General features: G+C 42.6%; 1 protein-coding gene across 1 annotated transcript; it reads right to left on the minus strand.

The window, feature by feature from the left end:
- Positions 1-312: 312 nt before the first annotated feature.
- TMEM154 (transmembrane protein 154) lies at positions 313-19,820 on the minus strand. Its single transcript, XM_069855717.1, has 6 exons — positions 19,613-19,820; positions 11,036-11,344; positions 9,261-9,288; positions 8,010-8,095; positions 6,408-6,468; positions 313-2,243 (listed from the first exon to the last, which is right to left on the minus strand). The coding sequence occupies exons 1-6, from the start codon at positions 19,677-19,679 to the stop codon at positions 2,228-2,230; spliced, it is 567 nt and encodes a 188-aa protein (XP_069711818.1). The 5' UTR covers positions 19,680-19,820; the 3' UTR covers positions 313-2,227.
- Between the last annotated feature and the right edge of the window lie 1,614 nt (positions 19,821-21,434).

A 21,434-nucleotide genomic window follows, 5' to 3' on the forward strand; every position in this document is an offset into this window, starting at 1 on the left:
CAAACGCCACAGCAGACTGAGTTAGTGCATTGCACTGTTGTAGAGGCATGGCTAGGACAAGCTGAAGGATCCTCAGCGTGTCAGAACTGAGCTATGCCATATAATGTCATTCTTCAGCTCTTTGTTGCAGCTGTGTTTCAGCTCTCTTCAGAGAGAAGGCGGTGGCTGCTGGATGCAGAGCTGTGTGGGCTACAGCAAGGTAGGGCAGAAGTCACAGCTGGACATGAGTGCTGCAAACTTCTGGGTCACTGCTGATTTCCCTCCAAAAACGCAGCTGATCAAGGTCTCTACATGCTTCATTGTAGCTTGTACTGTTAAAGAAAACATTTCCTGTCTTGGGTATCTTCAGGTCACTGCTTTGCAAAGTATAGGAAGTCTGAGCATAACATCTTCATTTGTTGTGAAGAAATTGCTAACAGAGCTGCTACCAGAAAATATTCCCTTCCCTCTTTTAAATTTTCTATAATTGTCTTTAAATTTTTCCAGTCCCTGTGATTGCATTGTTTTAAATCAGTATTCTAGAGATTGAGTTTACTGTCAGGAACTTCTGAAACTATTTAAAAAAAAAAAAAGAAAGTTGTGAAAGATGAACTTAAAACACTTTTTTCAAAGGAAAAGCTCATCTAAGAAGGGAAAATGAATTTACCATCACTCATATTAAATAAAATATTTGCAATAAGTTATTTTGGAACGATGAAGAAATCTTTTACTCAGAGGGAATTACTAGTTAAGTTGTATTCAGTACTGAATGAGGATGGTTAGCTGTAAACATTTTTCCTTTTATATTTTGACGCATCCTCAATTACTCTTGATGCTCTGTATTTGTCACCTGTTAGTGCACTTAGCTGTCATCTGAGAGGCTTGCAGCATTTGTTTGTTCTCTTTAACCAAGCTATGCATGATAACATATTATTGAAACATTTCCAGGCAAAACAAAACTGATTGTACTAAAAATGTATTAAGTAGCAAGAAATTATATACTTAATAGAAGATTAAGATTGGTAAGATACAATTGGGTGGGTTGAAAGATATGGTAGGACGTGAATTCAATATTCTAAATAAAGCAGGGGAAGCTTTTCATACCAGCATCCATTTTCATGTGTGTTACATATCTAAACTACATCTATAAGACACAGGCCACTTAAATATTATAATTGCATCCCTTAATTTTATATTCACCCCTTGAGGTATCTCAGGAGCCTGTTTTTTTTCAGTGTAATTGAATGTTACTCTTAGAAGTCCATGTCTTTTAGATACTCCAAGCTCAATGTTCAAAACCAGAAGAAGCAGAAATCTTATTGCTGAACAACTTGACTAGGTTGTTACCTTTAACACACGCTTATCTAAACTTGTGCTTGGTGTGAGTACTGAATTGTTCAATTTTTTAGCCTCTCATTTTTAAAAAGAAATATTTTCAAGTTGAATATTCCAGATGTAGGTGGTTGTTAGAGAACAGCACTGGAGGGTTAAATGGTGAGAACTAGCCCAACTAAACTGTGGAGATAACGAACTGAAAGACAGTCTCAAAATAATATTTTTCATTTCTGCAACGTCTTTTATTTGAAAACCAAGCTACAAAGAATATGCCCTCCCTGGGCTGCAGTTGCTTCCAGTGAATCCTCAGAGAGGCTTTTCAGATGCTCTGTTTGTTGTCACAGCTAGTCTGTCAGTCCTAAGCTGGCACCTCCCTAGCACAAGTCCTATGCAAACCAGTGCATCATTGCCAAAAAGCAAATTGAAAACCAAACAACGTATAGGCATGATCTTCACATCCACCAAACCAGGGCAGTCCAGAATTCTGTATGCTCTTTCTGTATTTTACAAGAACTGCCCACAAAAAATGCTAAGAAACCCACCAAACTTAGAACAGAAGTGGTGTTAAGTGCTGCACAATACATGAGTACAGAAGTAGACAGAAACATGGGTGCTTTTGAGAAGCTGGGAGGTAAGAAAGGTTGGGGGGAAGAGACTTTTTCATTTGTGATGAATCTTATTGCAGAAGAAATTTAAATCAGCCCCTCATCTTGCTATAGTGATTTCCCTTTTTGTCTCTTTTTCTTCCCCCTTGGTGTTTTCTTTCTGAAGACTGTATGTAGCAGGACACAACAAAAACATTTGCTTCTCTCGCCTTTTGAGATGAATTGTACTTAAATCCATTTCATCCAGTATCTGGGAGATCATTAGCTTGTGCACTGCTTCATTTTACCAGTTCTTTGCTGTTCTGACTTCATGATTCGCCATCACTGTGTGTACATGGAAAAGAAAAACACACCAGTGTCATACTGCTTGGTCAGTTGTCTCAGCAGGAAATAATATGCAAAAGTATCTCTGGAGCCCACAACAAGGGTGTTATCAGAAAACAAATGTCAGCCATGCAGTGCACATTTTAGTTAAATCTGGTGTCGTAAGATGTGGATTGTCTTTGTCCTGCTGCTTTCTGCCTAGCTAGCATGATCCCTAGCACTTTCTTAATAATGTCTCATTCATGCCAACATCAAATGCGACATACTTTGTTGGCTGGTTAGATTTCAGTCAGCATTAACAGCAGCATTATAAACCACTACTGAAGCTAAAAGGGCCATTCATAGTCTTAATATTTAGCTTAATTTTTTGTGTACCTTACCAAAGTGATGCACAGCCTGGGAAGGGAGTATCTCTTTCAGTACTGACATATTCCTCACCCATAAGACAGAGTTGCCCTTCTGCTGACAGAAAGACCAGGAAGGTGCCCAGGGAAAACCAAACCTCCTTGGACGTGTGATAAAGCAGGGAGGCATTTGTTTCATTGTACTCAGCAGCATATGAAGAGCGGTACTGAGAAGGGGACAAGCTATGTCTCTATTTGCCGTGGGAGAAAAGGCCTCCAGAGAAAAGATTGTTCTTGCACCTACTGGGGCACCAGAGGAACATCAGCCCTTGCCTGCCACCCCTGTGGATGCCTTGTGCACAGAACGAGAATCCTGGCTTTGTGGTTCCATGCTCAGGCACGATCAGGATTTTAGCACTAGGTATCAAAGGCGAGATATATTATTTTAAATATATGTATATGTGTTAAATATATGTATATGTGTGTGTGTATATTTATCTTGGCTTATATGCAAAGCAGGTGACCTTGACCTACAAAAGAGCCTGGGCTGTCATGTCTTGCCTCTTGTGCACAAATCTGCAGACTTATGCTTTATTGAGTGCACAATTAGCCATACTATCTTTGTTTAGTTTTTGCTTCATAGTATTTCTCTTGCTCAAAAGAACTGCTGTGTATCTGTATGTAGTTGTCTTTCTGAGATCATTTATTCAGCTACAAGCCTGGTCAGGAAAAGCAGCAGATCTTGGTCTGATAAGCTTCAACTGCAGTAATAAATGAGAACCAATTTTTCTTTTGTTGTTTACCAGGAAATTTCAACACTTCAGATGCCTTTTCACTTTGAAATGAAGCATTTTTCAAAATTTCATGTAAAATGAAATGTGAAAAAGTAGTTTTAAGGGAAACCCTTAACTTGGAAATATTTCCCCACCACAGGGTTCTGTCCTTTATAAATTTTGTATTAAAAAGTCACTTACTCTGAAAAATAGTTTTGGAACAACTTTCTGAAAATGTCAAAATGTCATTATTGAGACATTGAGTCTCAGATGTTTCCAAAATGTCTTATCAAAATCAATTCATAGTTCAAAACTTTTGGTTATTGATGAACTTCTCCCCTAGCATCTTTGTGAAGCACGAAAACAACATTAATCCAGCTGTGTTCAGTGAGGCTTTGATGATTCCTGCATGGAAATATCATCATTAAAATCTGAAATGTGCTGGGTTTGTCTGGGCTGGAGTTAATTTTCTTCATTGTAGCTGGCATGGGGCTACGTTTTGGATTGGCACTGGAAACAGTGTTGACAATTCAGGGATGTCTTCAAGCCCTTTTTTGCTTTTCACGCTACCCCACCAGTGAGTGGGCTGGGAGGGGACAAGAAGCTTGGAGGGGGACAGAGCTGGGACAGCTAACACCAACTGACCAAAGGGATATTCCAAACAATGTGACATCATGCTTGGTATATAAAACTCGGGGAAGAAGGAAAGAGGGGATGTTTGGAGCTGTGTCATTTTGTCTTCCCAAGTATCAGTTATGAGTAATGGAGCCCTGCTTTCCTGGATATGACTGAACACCTGTCTGCCAGTTGGAAATAGTGAATAAATGCCTTGTTTTGCTTTGCCTGCATGTGCAACTTTTGCTTTGCTTAATAAACTGTCTTTATCTCAGCCCAGAAGTTTCACGTACTTTTACCCTTCTGATTTTCTCCCCATCCTAATGGGTGATGGTGAGTGAGTGGCTGTGTGGGGCTTAGCTGCTGATTGCGATTAAACCACAACGAAAAGGAGTTACCATAATTTGAGAAGAAATCCACCCAAACAAAGCAGTCTTTCAGAATCTTAAATTGAATAATCTTGCAATTTGTATTCAACTAATGTCCTTTGTCTGAGCAGCTCTAAATGTCTGAGATATAAATCTCCTTTTTATTTGCATTTATTTGCCTTCCTGCAATTTAGAGACAAATTTCTCTACAGTCTTATCCTATGATACTAGTCATAAGAAAATACGCTTAAATAACTTGCGTGCCTTCATCTGACTGAAGCATACTCATCTGAACAGGGCTGCTTTTCTGCGTCAAGTCTTAAGCCTCACTATAGTGCTTTGAAGTGACAATACCTCTGTTTTACAGGCGGGGAGCTTGTGGTAGGGTGTAGCCCAAAGATATCTTCTGCCAGTCAGGAGCCCTTCTGATGGGGCTAATGCAAATCCAGTACAAAAGCAGTTTAGCAAGGGTGGTATTTAAAAGCAGTTCAAGTTGGTAGGTAATGATGATTTATTTTTTTTTCCGGAAATGAAATGTTTACATTCTGGAAAGGAAGTGTAAGACTTAGGGTATCCTTGTGCCTAAAGAGCCTTCTACAGTGTGACTAACTTCTGCTGGTGTTAGCATATGGCTGAAGCACACTTTGTCCTATACTCCCTTCTAGAGTCAGTGGTAGACTCAGCAAATCTGTTTTTAGAGAACTACTGTGTAGTTGCCTCTCCTTAACAATTTTCCCTCTAAGGTACCATTTAGAGGTTAGAAGGGAAGACCTACAGGGCTAATGAATTCAGCATCTTTCCAGCTGCTCAGAGTAAAATTATTGTGCTTGCATGCATCTAGAATCTAGGATCTAAGTTTGGTTCAGTTTGGTGTTTGGATTTTGTTGTGGTTTTTTTTTTTTTTTAAAAAAAGAAAAATACACAAAAATAAAACCCCAGAACAGGCGAAACTCCCACAACAGCAACACTTTTTCTTGCAATAGCCATAAGCAGAAACCTTTTAAATAGAAATAACTGCAGTGGAGCAGCCTCATCCAAAAGCTGCCCCGAAACTGCAGCTTTGGAGCAACCAAGTTGCAAGCTCTCCAGCAGTGATGGTTTAACATCACTGCTATTTCAGTCCTGAGCAAGGAAACTCAGAAAAGAAGGGGAGCAGGATTTTATGACAGTCTGCAGTGGGAGGTATCAGAGGTATGTTGAGCCAAGTTATCTGGTGTTATGGGAAGGGGAAGACCTAGGTCCTCATCCTGTCCCCCCTCCCCACCCTGCCCCAGCTGCTGGCCTTGCCTTCTTGTGTCTGCTGCTTCTAAGACACCAGGGATTTTCTTGGCATACAGGATGGTTTGTTTGTTGTTATATCCAGGCTCAAATAAGCTGCTTTGCTCACTCCCCAAAATGCAGGTGTAGCATAAACATGCAGGCAAGGGTGATGTACATCTTTTCCCCTAGCTTTCAGTTGAAACCAGAATTTTTAATTGAGGAAAATGTGAGTTGGGGGTTCTGACCACAATCCTGAGGAAACCAGATAGGAAGTTTTTAAGTTTATAAGCTCTCAGGACTGTGGTTTTACATCCCTCTAGGATCTCTGCTCGGTACGTGAGCTAGTGCCAGCTCCGGGGGAGTGCTGCACAGGGACACTGCTAAAACCCTTCGGGTTTATCTTGGGGTTAGACAAGCCCTGGGCCAGCAGGTCACAGCTCTAACCAAAACATCTGGCAGTGTCTCTCTGGGACCTATAGGCACCTGGTGGTTGGATGGAGGGGAGCTAGATGTCCGTGCTGGTGAGGAGTGCCAAGGAAGCTATGCTGAATGGTTGTATTAACACCTTGGGAAACTGATTAAAGTCTGATCAGTGAGTGAAACTCCATCTGTGCCATCTGGTTGTCTGTCTCGCACAGGTTTACAACCACAAGATTGTTTAGGAGGGCAATTTACAGGCAGAGACCGGTTTAGAAATAGAAGAGCATCAAACTATTAGTTTGAGTTGAAATCAAAGATCCCTTATATATAAAACCTTTAAAACTTAAGTAGACCAAAGAATCACTCATAATTATTTAAAAGTACCTTGGGTTGGCAAGTGATTCTTTTTCTTCTTCTCTGACAGTAGGCAAACATTCACAGTCAGCTGAAAAAGGATAAAACCCAAAACTAAAGTTACTCTCAGAAGTTATTTGCCACTTATTTCAAAACTGTATCGACTCTGCTGGTGCAGTCTCTCTTTAATGTAAAGCTTTAGATGCTATTCTACACTCTTTTTTCCCTGTAAAATCAGCATGGTGTAAATGTTATGTGTTTTAAATCCTTCTTACCTTTGATAGGGGCTGTCATAATTTCTTTATTATATGTATTTCAGCTGTTTATGTACACAGTGTTCATAGAAATTAACAAATTTGAGGACTATTTTCCCTAAACTACCCTTGGAAGGACTATTTGTTAATCTTCCACTGCTTACAATTACATCTAAGCATTATAGTCCAGCTGGGAATTTGGGGCTGGGTTTTAGGGAACACTAACAGAAAAAACCCTGTATGTAAACTCTTTGCTCCCTTCTAACCAGAGAATTAAAAAAAAAAAAGAAAATTACAGCACTGTTTTCCTGTGTACTACACTTAATGCCTCTATTTCATTGCTGCTGCTGAGCACATGTTTTCTGCTGGAACTTACAGACCACGAAGGTCAAAACCTATCATGCGGAGCACTGTGCTAACGCAAAGAAATGCTCTATAGAATTTTATGTCCTGCAAAACAAAGCATCCCTATGAGGTTAGGAAGTGAGCCATTTGGATGTAAGGCAAGGGATCAGGAATGAAATAAAAATACCAAGGTTTCAATGTTTCCTAGCCAGTGAAAAGCTGGTAGCAGTTCAAAATCATGCCTTTGTTAATTCATGCCTTACCAAAGACCTGCATTTTTTGAGGAAAGCCTCGAAGAAGGATACAGGGCCCTTGAAGACTTTGACTGGGATATTTCAGCTGGGAGGAAAATGGGAGCTGAAAATACAAGATACTTAGAAGTAACTAAGAAGGAGATGAAGATGCTGGTGGTAGTTACTGCAGGTACTAACTGCTTCATGGGCTGCTAGACTTGCCAGAGCCTCATGTAGAGGATGAACGGTGGTGGGAGCAAAGAGCAAATTGCATTTCATGTGGTAGAGACGACAAGCAAGTGAAAGGACATAAACAGGGGAGGGATGCATTAATATATGTTCATGTGTGTCCTGGCAGCAATAGTTTTCAGTGGTCTGAGCTATGAGTAAACATGTTTCTACACTAGCACAGTGTGGAGCACAGAACTGTAGAAACTCTGAAAACTAAAAGAACTAGATGCTTCAGGAAAACTGGTATTTAGCATTAAAAATATGTAGTTAAAAATTCCATTCACAGCTATGTGCATGTTCAATAGAAGTGCCTACTGGAAACTCAAAACATTTACGATATTCCATCATATGTGAAAAATAAGCTCCCATGCAAACTAAAATACTACTCTGAACAATTCTACCTGTGACATTTGTGCTGCTATTCTAGTAGCAGGGAGTCAAGAACACAACTAAAAGCATTTTAGGAAAAGCAGTGACACACATACAAAATGCCTTACATAGAAAAATCAATGCATGGGATGCATGCATGCAGCTAGAAAGAGAGGGATAGTATAGGGGTTACCATGTACCATTTTTGTTCATGCTGTTCATCCACTTATCAAGTTCTTCCATTTCTATCTCCATAACAGAGGGCGTGTCTTCTTCAAAAATAGGACTTGAGAGAAAGGAGAGGGGAAAAAAGGCATTACACAAAATGCTTAACTCAAACACTTGTAATGTAATAATTTTGTATCTCTTTCCTCATTCCAAGTGCATGTAGCCATACTAGCCTAGTAATCTGAGAAGAGGTCAGCCCAGCGGGTGTGACTGGCATGGCTGGAAACAGATGTGAAAGAGCAGTGGTGAGATGCCGGTCTTGGGCAGCAGTAGGGCTGGCTGGGACATCACATGCAGAGGGACTTGGATGGTGCAGTCTGGGATATGCCAGAGTAGCTGTTTGAGAACTGTCCCTACTGGAAATAGAAAACTGAAAAATAAAGTAGTTTGTCTCTGCGCTGGTGGAACACGTGGCAAAAGGCCCATTGCTCCAGTGATAAAACCAGGGGACTTGAAGATTCATCCTGGTTGTGACTGACATTGGCAGAGACTTCAAAAGGGAAGGTCTTGAGCAGAGTAACCCTTCATTTATTTAACTGCTCCATTTAGCTCCCCTTTGCTGATCATTCCTGGAGTCAGGTGGTAGAAAAAATACTTTTAGCAAAAAATTATTTTTTTTCCCTGTGAAGCCAATTTAATATAGTAACTTCTAGCATTGATTAGCAAGATGAAGATCAATAAAAGGTAACAATAAAAATTATCACTCTGATAAGAGCCATGGAGCTTTTGGCTTGTTTTCCCAGCAGCCCAGGGCATTGCTTCCACAGCAGCTGGGCGAGACTTTCTGCCTCACCTCAAAGTGAGAAGACAAACTTGAAAAACAGGGGAGCAAGATGCAGAGCTTATTCTGAATAGTAAAAGCCTGTGATGAGCCTGGGAACTGATACCCTTTGCTTACGGGGCACTTTGTATGTCTTGTGGAAGGGAGGTCCCCGGGTGCCCAGGGCAGGAGGAGGCGCGGCTGTGGGCAGGAGATGCTTGTGGAGCAGCCTCTCAGACACTATAATGCCTGTTCTTCTCTTCCAGTGTTACACCATCAGCTAAATACTGAACTTATGCTTTAGTCACCTCTCAAGATAGTTAACTACAAGAATTGCAAAAAGTAATGATGTTTATTGTACGGTTAATAAAACAGGTGGTGAAGGAGCCAAAAATCCTAATATCTTGTTAGAGTAAAAGAATTAAAAAAAATTTTAAAAAAAAGTTGTGTTCATAAACTTTACCTTTTCACATTTTCACTTCCCAACTCATCTGGAAAAGAAAAAAGTTGATGTTCATAGTTCTGCTTTTTGAATATACAGGGCCCAGACTGCAAGCAAGCCTTGAACAGGGTCACATAAACCAGGCTACATTTTCAAAAGGCATAATAGTTAACTCATAGATGAAAGACAAAACACCTTATCCTGTTTGTAATTTTCAGAAGAATCCATAATTTTTAATCTTGAACATGCTAAAAGCAGCTCATTATTAGGTCAGCCATGCTGGGAGGAAACCGACTGTTAGCATGGCAGTGGGCAGGACACGGCAGATGCTCGCTTCCCTGAGCAAAACAGATGTTATGAACACCCTGAAAAGGAACCACTGCTGCAAAAAAACGTTTACTGGAAGCGTTAGGGTATTTTGCTGCAGGCAACATGCAAGGAGTCCGGCTCTGTCTGAAAGCTCTGAGAGATGCTTCTGGAGAGAAAAAGGAAGGATGGACTTGCATCTCAGATTATATCTCAGTTAGGCAAATGAAGCTAAACTAGCCAGATGTTAAAAGGGGTCCAAAGCTAGTTATGACCCCAAGACAGAGTAAATATGGGTGGAAAAATATAGTTTAAATAATAGACATTATTCAGATTAATAACTTCCCCTCCAGGAATCAAGTGTCTGAAAAGCCTCAAAAAAGAATGAAGAACTACATATAGGATTTACACCATATACAGCCTTAAATCAGCTCATTTTTAACTCACAGTTGCCAATGGATGCTGACATCTCCTACTTGTTCCAGCACATTCTCTGACTGCAGAGATGCCCCAGGGCCACAGAGCCATCTGCTCCCATCTTGAGGATGCCCAGAATCCCAGCTCCAAGCAACACGCACAGGACAGGAGAACCTAGGATCATGCTGCTGCAAGGCACCATATTACCCATCCCTCTAAAGAGTGTACTTGCATTTCAGGTCATGTAGAAACAGGCAGGCAACTAGGTGCCTGATTGTGAATCCAGAGTTTTCTTTGAGGGTGACCCAGTGATAAGGCTGTTGCATCCTAAAACCAGACTTAAAATCCATGTTGAACTTATGTCACGGTTTGCAGGCTCAGGAGCTTACAGCTGCACTCCTGTTCTGTACAGACACTGATGCAGCCATTTCAGGACTTTGCTTACCAACTGCATGGTTTTAATATGATACCTCCGTTTGTTTTCTGTGGCTTGACACTCCAAGTTACTGATTTCTTTAGTAACAGGTCCACGTACCTTCCTGAAGTGCTGCTTTCCCTTATCACAGCACCCAGGCCATCTGACCATGGGATTCCCAGCTCATTTACTGTGATAACTTCATAGTTGCCACCACCCTACAGAATCCGATAAAAATGTACCTTAGAATAGTTTTGCTTGTTCCTATTTCATTGCAGCTCTGAGCAGCTTTACCTTGTGGGCAGTAAAGGCAATAGAAATATTAAATTCACCTCGTATGATATTATTAAGCACAAAGAGAGAATAAGCATTTGCAGACACAGGGTTTTATCCGTATGCCATTTGCAGTATTGCCAGGAGCCAGAGCTCAATGCCACATGAGCAGGAGGTGCCAAGGAACAGAACCAGCTCACACCTAGGGAAAGCTGCATGCCTAGATACCACTGGCTGGGGTGGATCCCTTTCCTATCTGTCAAACATGCAACTACATCCAGAGAAATACATCCTAAATGTGGCATCCCAAGCCTCCAAATAACGTTTTGTTACTGTTGAGCACATGCTAAAAATATCCTTCTGATGTGGGAGAAGACAAATTTACCTTGTTTAGTCTTTTTCCTTTTCTGATGTATTACAAAAAACATGATCAGGAAAATCAGCAGGGCCAGCAGCACAACAGGAACAACATATGTCAACACAGATGGTTCTGCTGCTTCTATGCTGTCCTGATTGTCCACAGCATTCAATTCAGTACTTAGAGTACTTTTTGTTTCAAAACTGCTTTCAGTAACTCTTGCAGTGACAAGTAGAGGCTCATTGTCATTCTCAGTCGAAGAATGTGTAGCAGGAGGCATTACTGTAACGGTGGATAATATCAGTGATCCATCTCCAGAACCATCATTGTCAGAACCTGCCAAGTATACGAGGAAAACTTAACATATGCGGTTTATGGTATTAACATTGAGTCAAAGCATAGAGCTTTAATATTTATTTTCACTTGCTGTCTTAAAAAAAAATTGGCAGATGCCCTGTACACAAAGATTTGAAATCTTGGGCATGAGTTCTAAAATTATATTGCAAATTAGTCACAAAATCTTACCAGTCCTGACCATGTTCTTTAGTTAGCTTTTACTGGGACACGTCAGCATGAATGCAGACACGTCTGTCTGAACGCAGCTGTCTTGCACAGACTTTTTTCCTGCAGATTGTCACCCGGTCTTGCTCTCACGTGAAAGTCTTCTGCTACTCAGTAAACCCATACCATCATGCTTTGCTCCTCAGCCTTGGCCATTATGGCCACAACATCTGTCACCCCACCCTGTTTACCCAAGAGGTTAGTAATACCTTTGGGGAGACCATTATCACAAGCTAACCAGTTCCTGTGGCTCGCTCATCTCCCTCTTTCTGTGCCTTTCTCAAATTGTTAAATTTGTCTCACTGTGAAAAACAGAACTGGTGAGAGGAAGTATGAAGCCTGCAGAAGGTGCTGACTTTCACTTCTGCATGGACTAGAAGAGGTAGTAATAACACATCCACTTTACTGGATAAATGCAATTAACTGTTCCTCTGTCTGATGCAGTAAAGAGGCAGTGCTGGATATTCTGCGCAAATGCAGAGACTGGGGATTTTGAATCTTGTTTTGGGTTTGTGTTTCATTTAGCATATATTTTGCAATGAAAGTGGCTAAAATCTGGTATATTGGTAACAGCAGAACAAGATTTTTTGCAGCTAATTAAGTCCGTGTTGACTGTCACAGAATTTAAAGCTTAGCAGAAGTACAGCAAATTCTGGGCTGATACTGTATTCCATACCGATGCCAAAAATCCCATTTTAGACAAAGGTGCAGGACTCAGTCCATAGATAAATTACACCAACTTGTTTCCAAGTGCAAAACCTTCAGTAATTTTCCTAGCTTGAAATTAAATTACTTCTTCTGTTATCTGCCCTTTCAGATACAATGCTGGCATGCTGGCTCTCATTTGATGCAATAAAGCAGGATGGGATTTCGTGACTTTTGCAATGACGTGTTTCTCCCTGTTCTTGTAAAGTGCTGGGCAGCCATCGTTTCCACTAGAGTTAGCAAGAGTTTAAGGCTTTCAGCATCTCAGTGCTGGCATTTCAAATCTCACGGGGCTGGAACCAAATGTACTTAGCATTTTAAATGCTTTTGTAAACACATTAATCTTCATAATGGCCCCGAGAGATGAGCAGTTATCATCTCCATTTTACAAATGAGAAATTAGAAGGACAGCACTCTGTCCTTCCCTGGGACACCAAGTGAGAGAGGCAAACTGGGATTAGAGCACTGTCTCTTGCTTAATCCACTCTGCAGCGTCTCCTGTCAGATTTGTGTCAAGAAGGAGATGAGTATCTCACGAGACTGTGCTCCAGGAAACCCAATTTCAAGCAACTAAAATGATTTGAGTGTGACAGCAGTGATTTATCTGGAGTTTTATGCTGTGCCTATCAGTCAGGCACCCAATTGTTTCATCCTTTCCTAAAAACTATAACAAAAATAAATAATACCTTATGCTTGAACATAGTATTTAATACTGCAAAGGTCACCAGACATTTTCACCACAATATGACAATGGAAAATGTTAGCTCTTCAGTGGCAAAGCACTTCCTATTGATAGTCTATCTGTCACTTACTTCTGTGTTTAGCATTTCAGTCAAGAGCAAAACAGATCTCTGCCTCCCTTGCAGGTAATGACCCCTTACGGGTGTTCTCCTGCACCCTTTCCTGTGCTCTGCTGGCTCTCATTAATCCTGTTGTAGAGGACGGGAGGGAGAGCTCCTCTTCTTTATTAGTTTGGCCACTCGATTTTTCTTTCCTGAGGTAGTTTATAGTCTGCAGAGCCTTCAGCCACTCCATTTTGATTGCTGTTGCACAGAGCAGTGAGATATTGCTAGAGATGTCCATGCCATAGACCATGACGTGATGCACCACCTCAGCCTCAGCAAACTGCTTTGAACACCTTGCTTCATTCTCCTCCTCTGGTCATCACCCTTGAAACCTGTCATCTCCCTCATTTAATACATTGACAAGGACAAACCCATTGCTAAAGATAGTACAAATGGGAAAGGGTATAAGGAAAATACCATATTTTTCATTTATTCTTTAGAGCTAAACCAGATTTTCTCAAATGTCTGAAGTATGGTGTGACAAACAGGCACACCTCATTGACTGCAGGGCTAAACTTTCAGCAGCAGTGTGTGCTGAATTTCATTTCCAAGAGAGACTCTTTCAGTGTCTCTGGTACATTTTATTTGCCTGGTTTTGAGCTATGCAGCAGATTTCAAAACATTTGTCTCTGTATGAAATAGAATTACCTTTCCTAGTCTTTAGGTAAAGCAAATAGCAAATTGTAGGGAGTGACCTTTCTGCCACGTATTTCTGTTCACTTTGCATAATTCCAGGGACAAAACAGCATCTCTCCTGTGAACGCCTTTTCCTCTTACAAAGCTATTTTCTCCGAGTGAATTATGTATGTCTTTCAGAAGAAGGGCAGCCAATTGCACAATGTTCTTGCAAGGATATTGCTCATGTTTCCTGTGCTTCACCTGCTGCCTCAACACACCTTCCTCCTGCTCTTCTGCTTATCATGTCTGAGGACCATTTTTTTTGTGCAGTAGGAAAATCACAACCTGCACCTGGTTGGGCTTGCACCAAGGAAGGATTTGTACCTCCAACCCCATGGAAAAGGACAGGCTCAGTCCTGCTAGAGCAGGCAGAGCACTCGCTGCAGCCAGCTGCTTCGGCCACAGGAGACCCACATGGCTGGCTGCACAGTAGTTGTAGTTTTTTGTAGTGTTTCTGTTTGAAGAGCTCAAAATAGTGAGTGGGCTGTGTTGCAGCTGGCCCCAGCGGCCGTTTTGTAGGGTGACTGAAAGCTGAAGGTTGCAAGGTTTGGAGCAGGGCAGAAGAGTATCTGAAAGTCAAAGATTTTGTGGCATGCTATTCAAACATTTTCTCCAGGCCTGGAGAGAGCCAGATTTGAAGTGCTCACTCATGCCACAAACTGTCTTGTCAACCATGCTTAGGTTTCATCTTGCAAAGTCCTACTACCTCCTTCCATAAGGAATTCTGACCATAACATAACTTAATGCAACATAACACAACACAATGCAACGCAACATATGGAAAAACAAGACCAGTGGAGAGGAACAAGGAACAAGTCACATCTGATCACGTAGATAACTCTTTGGCTTTGCAAAGCTCGTGCCCTTCCTCTTGCAGAGTTCAGCCATGTGTGGTTGGCTATGTTCTAACATCAGTTCTTGGCCTTCCGCACATGCAGGTGCTCAGGCAAAAACAGCATCAGCTTCAGCTTTGCCTGGACTTCCTAGGGCATGAGTGCTGGCAACTTCCCACCACAGCGAGGAAAGTGGGAGCTTGCCACAGCTTCAGCCCAGTCCATACTGCCACCTCCCATGCTTTCAAGAGCAGAAGGGAGCGGGGCTGGCACACAGCTGTGTCCCACCCTGATGAGGAGCTAGACCCAGCTGGAACTGGAAGCAAAGAAGTTGGAGCTGGTAGCTAAGAAGTCCTCAGGTTCCCACCACTGCGGTACTAGAAGACCAAAATGCCTGAGCAAGCACTAGCAGCAGCTCAAAAAGCATTTCCATTCTTTCCGATTACAAAAAGGCTATACCAAAATGCCAATACTTTATACCACGCAGCTACTATCATCTGAGTGTTATTCAATGTTTTCTACTTTAAAAATATGCTTGGATTACTGATGGACTTGGCATGAGTCTTGGAGGTGCTCCCAAGCCTGCCTTTCAAAGGAGACAAGGGGAATTGAATATACTGAGCAGCTTTAGGGGCCGGAGTCCAAACAACTGCATCTCCAACAAATAAACAACATTTCTGTTATTGCAGCATTTCTTCCTCTGAGGTTTGTGCTGCAGCACTCAGAGGTGGCGATATGATTTTCTTGATGAAGTAAGTGGGCAAACAGGTTTCTGATTTCAGATGGATGTGAGGCAAAGGAAAATAACCAGCAGTCAGCACATTTAGATCTGCTGAAAGTCAGCAGTTTCCCTGCTGTCTTCTCATCAGACTTGAGGATCGGGGTCTCTGAAGGGAATTTTTCAAATTACACTATCATACTTTCTTACAGATGGGACACAATAGAGGAAAAGCAAGAGGTAAATTAATGGGACAGTCAGTTGTATTGGTTTGAAAAGGCAATTCTTTATTTCTTAAAAATTTCCTGTAAGTTATAAAAGTGCAGTGAAAGGAAGGCTCATAAGAGGGTTACAAAACAAGAAAAGGCTATAAAGCTGTGTATGCTGATGTAAAACTACCACATCCTATATTACTCCGCTTCATACACACATTCCTTCTAGCGGTATAGTCATACCACTCCACGTGGTCTGTACGATCCTCTCTCCTACTGCTTGACTTACCCCTATTCTGTTCCCCTCCATGCATTTCACGTTGATGTAATTAGGGCCCTTCGTTGCTGTGGCCAGGACTCGCCCAGCTGCCTGTTGCAGCAGGTCCCACCTGCCAGCCTGGCTAGAAGAAGAATATTTAAAAGCCTGCAGGCTAGCTGTCAGTGCACACGCTCTTCTGACGAGGGAGTACAAATGTTTCAGGACGGCTAATCTGTAGACAAGATCCTATTAAAATGGAGTGCTTAGAAAGTGTTATCTAGGTATTACCTGAAAGTGGAAATGATTGTTTAGGTTCATTTCTAGACAATGGAAACTTCTTTCTCCTCACTGTACTTCCATTCAGCTGAAGCGCTGGTGTTGCAAATTTAGTCACATGTCTTAGAGTCAAAGTGTGAACCTGTACTCAGGCCAGATACTAAAGATTTTGAAGACCAATTTAAGCATTTAGTTGCATTTATTTAAGCTCATGGCCTTCTGGTTCTGCATCAGCGATACCCATGCGACCTCCCTGTGATGCGAATATCTTCGTGCTCCTTGCTCTCTGGAGGACCCTGAAGTTAAAGATTCAAAAGCTGCAGAGGCTTTCCAGCTGTCATAAAATGTCTTGAGGGAAAATAGACTGGGGTCACAGCCTGAAATTTAGTATACAATCTTGTTGACGTAAGAGAGAGATTTTCTGAAATGCCCCCGAAGAACTTGAATAAAATACAGTGGGAGTTTGTGAGTGTAGATAAAGGGATGGACAGGAGTAAATATGTACAAGGAATTTGTGTTCAGCAGAAAATGTTTTCAACTGCTTTTTAGGGAGTTGTACTTTGGAAAGAGAGGATGTAGAAAATTGTCATTTCTTATATTGTTGCTTTGCTGGAAAATTATTACAGGGAACTCTGATGGGTTCAAACCCATTCCTAAGTTCATTACTCTATAGAGGAACGTGTAAAATATATCAATCCCGTGGAGACCTTGGCTTTTTAGGGGACTTTACTTAAAAGGTGCTTCTGTGCAAGAGAGAGCTGCTGCCTGTGTTCACAGCACAAGAGGCAGAATGTCTGGGTCTTTGATAGCAATGTCTCTTTGAATGACAGCTTGAAACAGTAGTTCAGTGACACAGCAAAAAGAAAGCACTACCTGCAGCCACCCCAGCTCTGCACTTAACAACCTTATATGCTTTACTCTTCCTCTCCTTCACTTATTTTCTTGCTCCCAGAGTCCGACCACTTACACTGTAATTTCCTGCATGTTTCACCAAGCACGGAGGGAGGTGGCGTACCCTTGGAAATGCCTGTAGGGTCACAGCCTTTTCCCATAAGCAGTAACAATGGCCTTAATACTTGTTCCTAGGATCAGCACATACTTAGGTAAGTCTTTAAGGCTGCTGCAAGGCTGAGCAGCAACCAGCATCGCCCAGAGCAGGGAGAGCTACTGCTGGCCCTCAGCAGGTCAATAGCAGGGCTTTCCACCTGCATAAGGCAGGTGGATGGGCAAAAGGAAAGGTGCAAAACTCCATATCCCCTCAGAGTGGAGCAGGGAGAGGGCTAGTACCCAAAGCTGAGACTTCAGGCATGCCCTTAGAGCTACTGGCTAGGGTAAATGTAACACAGCCAGCAGAAAACCATCTGTTAATCGTAATCCAAATGGCAAGGCTAAGGTTTTATAAGGCTTTAGCATGGTATGAGAACAGGACTTAAAAACGCTTCAATCTGTCTGTGCTGCTGGATTTAATCATACCTTTATCACCTATTTTGTTTCTAGACAGTAGAGGTGAGACCTGGGATATTACAGAATGACCTGAGTTGGAAGTAACCCAAAAGGACCATTAAGTCCAACTCCTATCCCTGCATATCCTCAAGAACTTCTGCCCCCTGCTCCAGCAGACCTCTTCAAAGGTGAGAACTGTGTCTGGGACTGGAGGAAAAAGGAATAAAGCTCCTCTAAAGGTCCCGCCCTGTTGATCTGTGAGCAAGCAGGGGTGAGAGCAAAAGGGTGAGAGCAGGCTGCCCAGAGCAAAGGGGCTCCTGACCAGTGCCTGTGGGGTATATAAGCCCCTACATAAACTTTCCCCACTCCAGTTCACATTCAAGCCTAAGGCCCAGGTTCACCACTTCCCCCGTCACACCCTTGCAGCCAGAGTAAGCCCAGGGAACATTTTCAGACTGGCTGTGCAACCAAAAGCCGCATTTGCGTAGGAAACAGGAGTCCCTGCTCCTCTCTGCGTGGGTGCTCTGCTCCCTTTCCCCAGCAGCAGGGAGCTGGCTCAGGACAGCCAGAGCTGAGAGCAACTGGCAAGAGCTCTGGGAGGACTGACTCATTCCCATGGAGGAACCATTCCAAAATCAATCAAAATTTAAAAGTGGACCTAGAAGTAGGAAGCCTCTAAAGACAGTGAGGAGTGGGTTGGGGCACCAGCTATGTGGCATCTGCCTGATGTTTTGTGCAGCCTTTAAGGCCAATGACAGAATGAAACTGAAATAAAGCGTATCAGTTTTTAAAAGGGCTCAGGCCAATTTCTTCATCTTTTATATATGAATAAATTAGAGTTTAATTTCTTTGCAGAGCAGCACAGGAAATTATTAAAGGTGCCCCTTTAATGCCCCTTGCAAAGAAGGGGAGGAGGGAGGGCACCTGTAGCCTGATGGGTGGGTGGCTAAGGCATCTCTCCTCTTCCTTGGGACCTGTGCTTTGCTTGGTTCATGCTGGGAATTTTTCCTCTGACCACTGATTCTGAACTATGTTCAGTGCTTGCAGCATATTTCCTAACATGGCTGTAATGCAGCAGAGCTGCAGTAAAACAGATAAGACAAAATCATTTTATACCTTGCTTAGTTCACTTTTACAGCTAAGCAAGGCTCCCATGCTGGGATCCTGCAGAATAGTACTGTCTTTCACAGGAAAAATGGCACCAAAACACCTATTCCCCAATCCCCAGTGGTCCAGTGGTACCTGAGAATGACCATCCTCACCCCCAGCTTCTGGAGAGCTCGCACTCGCTACAGCAGTAGAGAGGGAGCAAGCACTCCCTACTCCATACTGTGGCACTTCAGCAGCGATTTGTTTGACACCAAAAGGCATATAAGCACCACCTGGCAAGGTTTTACTGTAAGAGCTGCCTGTCTTGCACAGCTGCTGGTTGCCAAAATACCAGTGGAACAAACCCCCTCCTGCAAACAGGTGACAGCCTTGGCAACAACATCCCTATGCATTATGACCCAAGTGGCTTTTCCGTTCGCAGTTCTTCCCTTCAGAAGGTCAGGACCTAACTCCACTGTGCTGATCACTTTGTTCTGTAGCTGAGAATTCAAAGTATTTGTCTCTGGAACTGGCTTTTTTTTTTCTTAAACTGGTATCAGTGCACCTGGTCTATGGAAAGTGGCAGCCGTCTTTTGAATGGAAGCAGTGCTCTGTTTTTAACTTTACTATTAAATGCTGATAGTACAGATGTAAAGCTAAAGAAGTACAACAAATAATTAAAATTAGAAATAAAATGCCTGGTGGGCCAACACAAAAGCTCCAGTACCCTACATATCTGCAGTTTAGGAACTGTAGGAATTGTAGGATCTGGCTGCTTCTGTTCAGGATTAGATCTAAGGAAAAAAAGTCAAAGCTTTGAAAACATAAAGCAGCTGAAAAGAGAGCTAAAAGAAGCAGAAAGCAAGTCTTCACAGATCTTCTCCTAGCACCCAGTTTGGAGGGTGTTGCCCTCTGACTCGGTCCCATCGCTGCAGGCACAAAATGCAGTTCCACCTCAGAAGGCGAAAGGCACTTTCTTACTCACCGTTCCCATCGGATCCTCCGGAAAGCAACAGGACAGAAAGCAGTGCGATGAAGTTTGGCTTTTGCATGTTACCTTGGTGGCACTCCCACCCGAGGGGTGTTTGGCTGTCTCCCTGCTTCACCCGAACATTTACGTTTCCTGTTTCCTGCCAGGGTGCATCTGAGCTGCATTTCTGCAGGAGATGGACTCCCTTTGATGGGTTTTAGGAAGTGATGTAATTCCGTCTGGGCCTGTCAAGCAAGCAATGATTGCAAAAGAAAGAAAGAAAAAAAAAAAAGTTGCTCTTCAGCTTGGCTGAAGCACCTTTATGCTGTAGATGAGCCCACTCCTACTCTCATTTGCTTTTTGACTCCCAGCTTTACTACCATCTGTTTTCATCTACATGCAGCATCATGGCACAAACATCACACAAATACAAATCAGACAGAGAAGATCATCTATGCGTTTTAGCAGGAAGGCTTTAGTTTGCTTTTCAGGGTGGCTGAGCAAGCAGATTTCACTAATGCCTCCCCCCTGCCTTGGTTTTCAAGCTTTGATTCTCCCTCCAGTACAGCGGGACACTGAGGCAGGCTCCAGGCAGGGCTGCCTCCACAAATGGGAAAACTGGCTGGTTCACTTAGCAGCCTGTAACTGAGTATTTTGGGTTGGTTTGAGCTGGGGAAGAGGAAAAAGCAGAAAAGCACGTCATTTTTTGTTAGGAGCAGGTGGCTTACCTGGAAAGCACGCTGATGCCAGTGTGATGAGGTAGATAATGGTAGACAGAAGGTCTCGAGCCCCACAAGGATACGACTCCTGATGTTGGGGTCTGTGGTGCTGTGGTTGATGAAGGTGGTGAGGGGGGCAAGTGCCTCCTGCCTCTCTTCCTCCCTCATCCTGATTTTCACTCCTCCTCACTGCTCTCCAGCTGGGTGTGCAGACCCCAAGTCGCGGTTGTACTCTCCGCCACTGCCCCGTCCTCTGTGCCTCTCACACCACCACCTGCTCACTCAGAAACACGTGCAGACTCCCACACATAATGTGTCATTGGGTAGGAGCAACAGAGGACCTCAACATTAAAGATAATTTTTCAGTCTTCTCGCTATATGGGGTGGGACTAGCCGGGGCTCAGAATTTGGACCTGGATCTAAACCACACCCATTTCTGACAGGTTGGGGGGAAGAGGGGAGAGAGATGGAGGAGCGTCTCTGATTGGACCATAGGTTTGGGTTGTTCCACTGTAAAAATAAATACTAGGTCTGAAATTTATTCCTCTGAGTCCAGGAGAGTCTGCATCCCAGATTGCACTCTGGAGTATCCCAGGTTTGAGACATTTTCAATACTTGCATAACATTTGCCAGTAATAAACTAAAGAAGAAGAGACGTATTTTGCCAGCATAGCAGCTTCGTGGTACTTCGCCTAGACATTAACCTGTGTCAAAATGTAATTTCTGGTGAATTAGTTGAAGCTGGCAATGATGAATCTTTCTGTTCAGATTGGTGGAAGCTGCTGAAGTGACCAATTGTTGCTCTGCTTCTGCAGCTAATAATTTCTCTTAACACACTGATGCTTTTGTAGGTCATCAGTTATAGTTTCTTGGCTTGAGTAGCTGAGAAATAGGTCAGTGATTCATTTAAGGACCAGCTTGTTAATAGATTTAAAACAGTTGAATGATCAGGTAACTAAAAATCTGAACTGGTTGCTTTGTATTGGCAATGTACTGTTATGCACTTCATAAAACAGTGGGGGAAAATAGCTAAGCAAAGTTAGAACATTGCAACTACAGAAAGATAATGGGGAGATCAGAGTTATGAAAACACTGACTGACTAATTAAATATTTATGG

This window comes from Phaenicophaeus curvirostris, chromosome 4 (genome assembly GCF_032191515.1).
Source record: "Phaenicophaeus curvirostris isolate KB17595 chromosome 4, BPBGC_Pcur_1.0, whole genome shotgun sequence".
NCBI lineage: Eukaryota > Metazoa > Chordata > Aves > Cuculiformes > Cuculidae > Phaenicophaeus > Phaenicophaeus curvirostris.

What these genes read in the sequence shown, in the direction of transcription:
- TMEM154 (XM_069855717.1), bottom strand. Translation starts at nt 19,679, where the DNA reads ATGCAAAAGCCAAACTTCATCGCACTGCTTTCTGTCCTGTTGCTTTCC. An exon ending in GGAAGTGAAAATGTGAAAAG is followed by an intron (nt 8,096 to 9,260) that starts GTAAAGTTTATG and finishes CTTTCTCTCAAG; the next exon opens with TCCTATTTTTGAAGAAGACA. An exon ending in GAACAGCATGAACAAAAATG is followed by an intron (nt 6,469 to 8,009) that starts GTACATGGTAAC and finishes ATCCTTTTTCAG; the next exon opens with CTGACTGTGAATGTTTGCCT.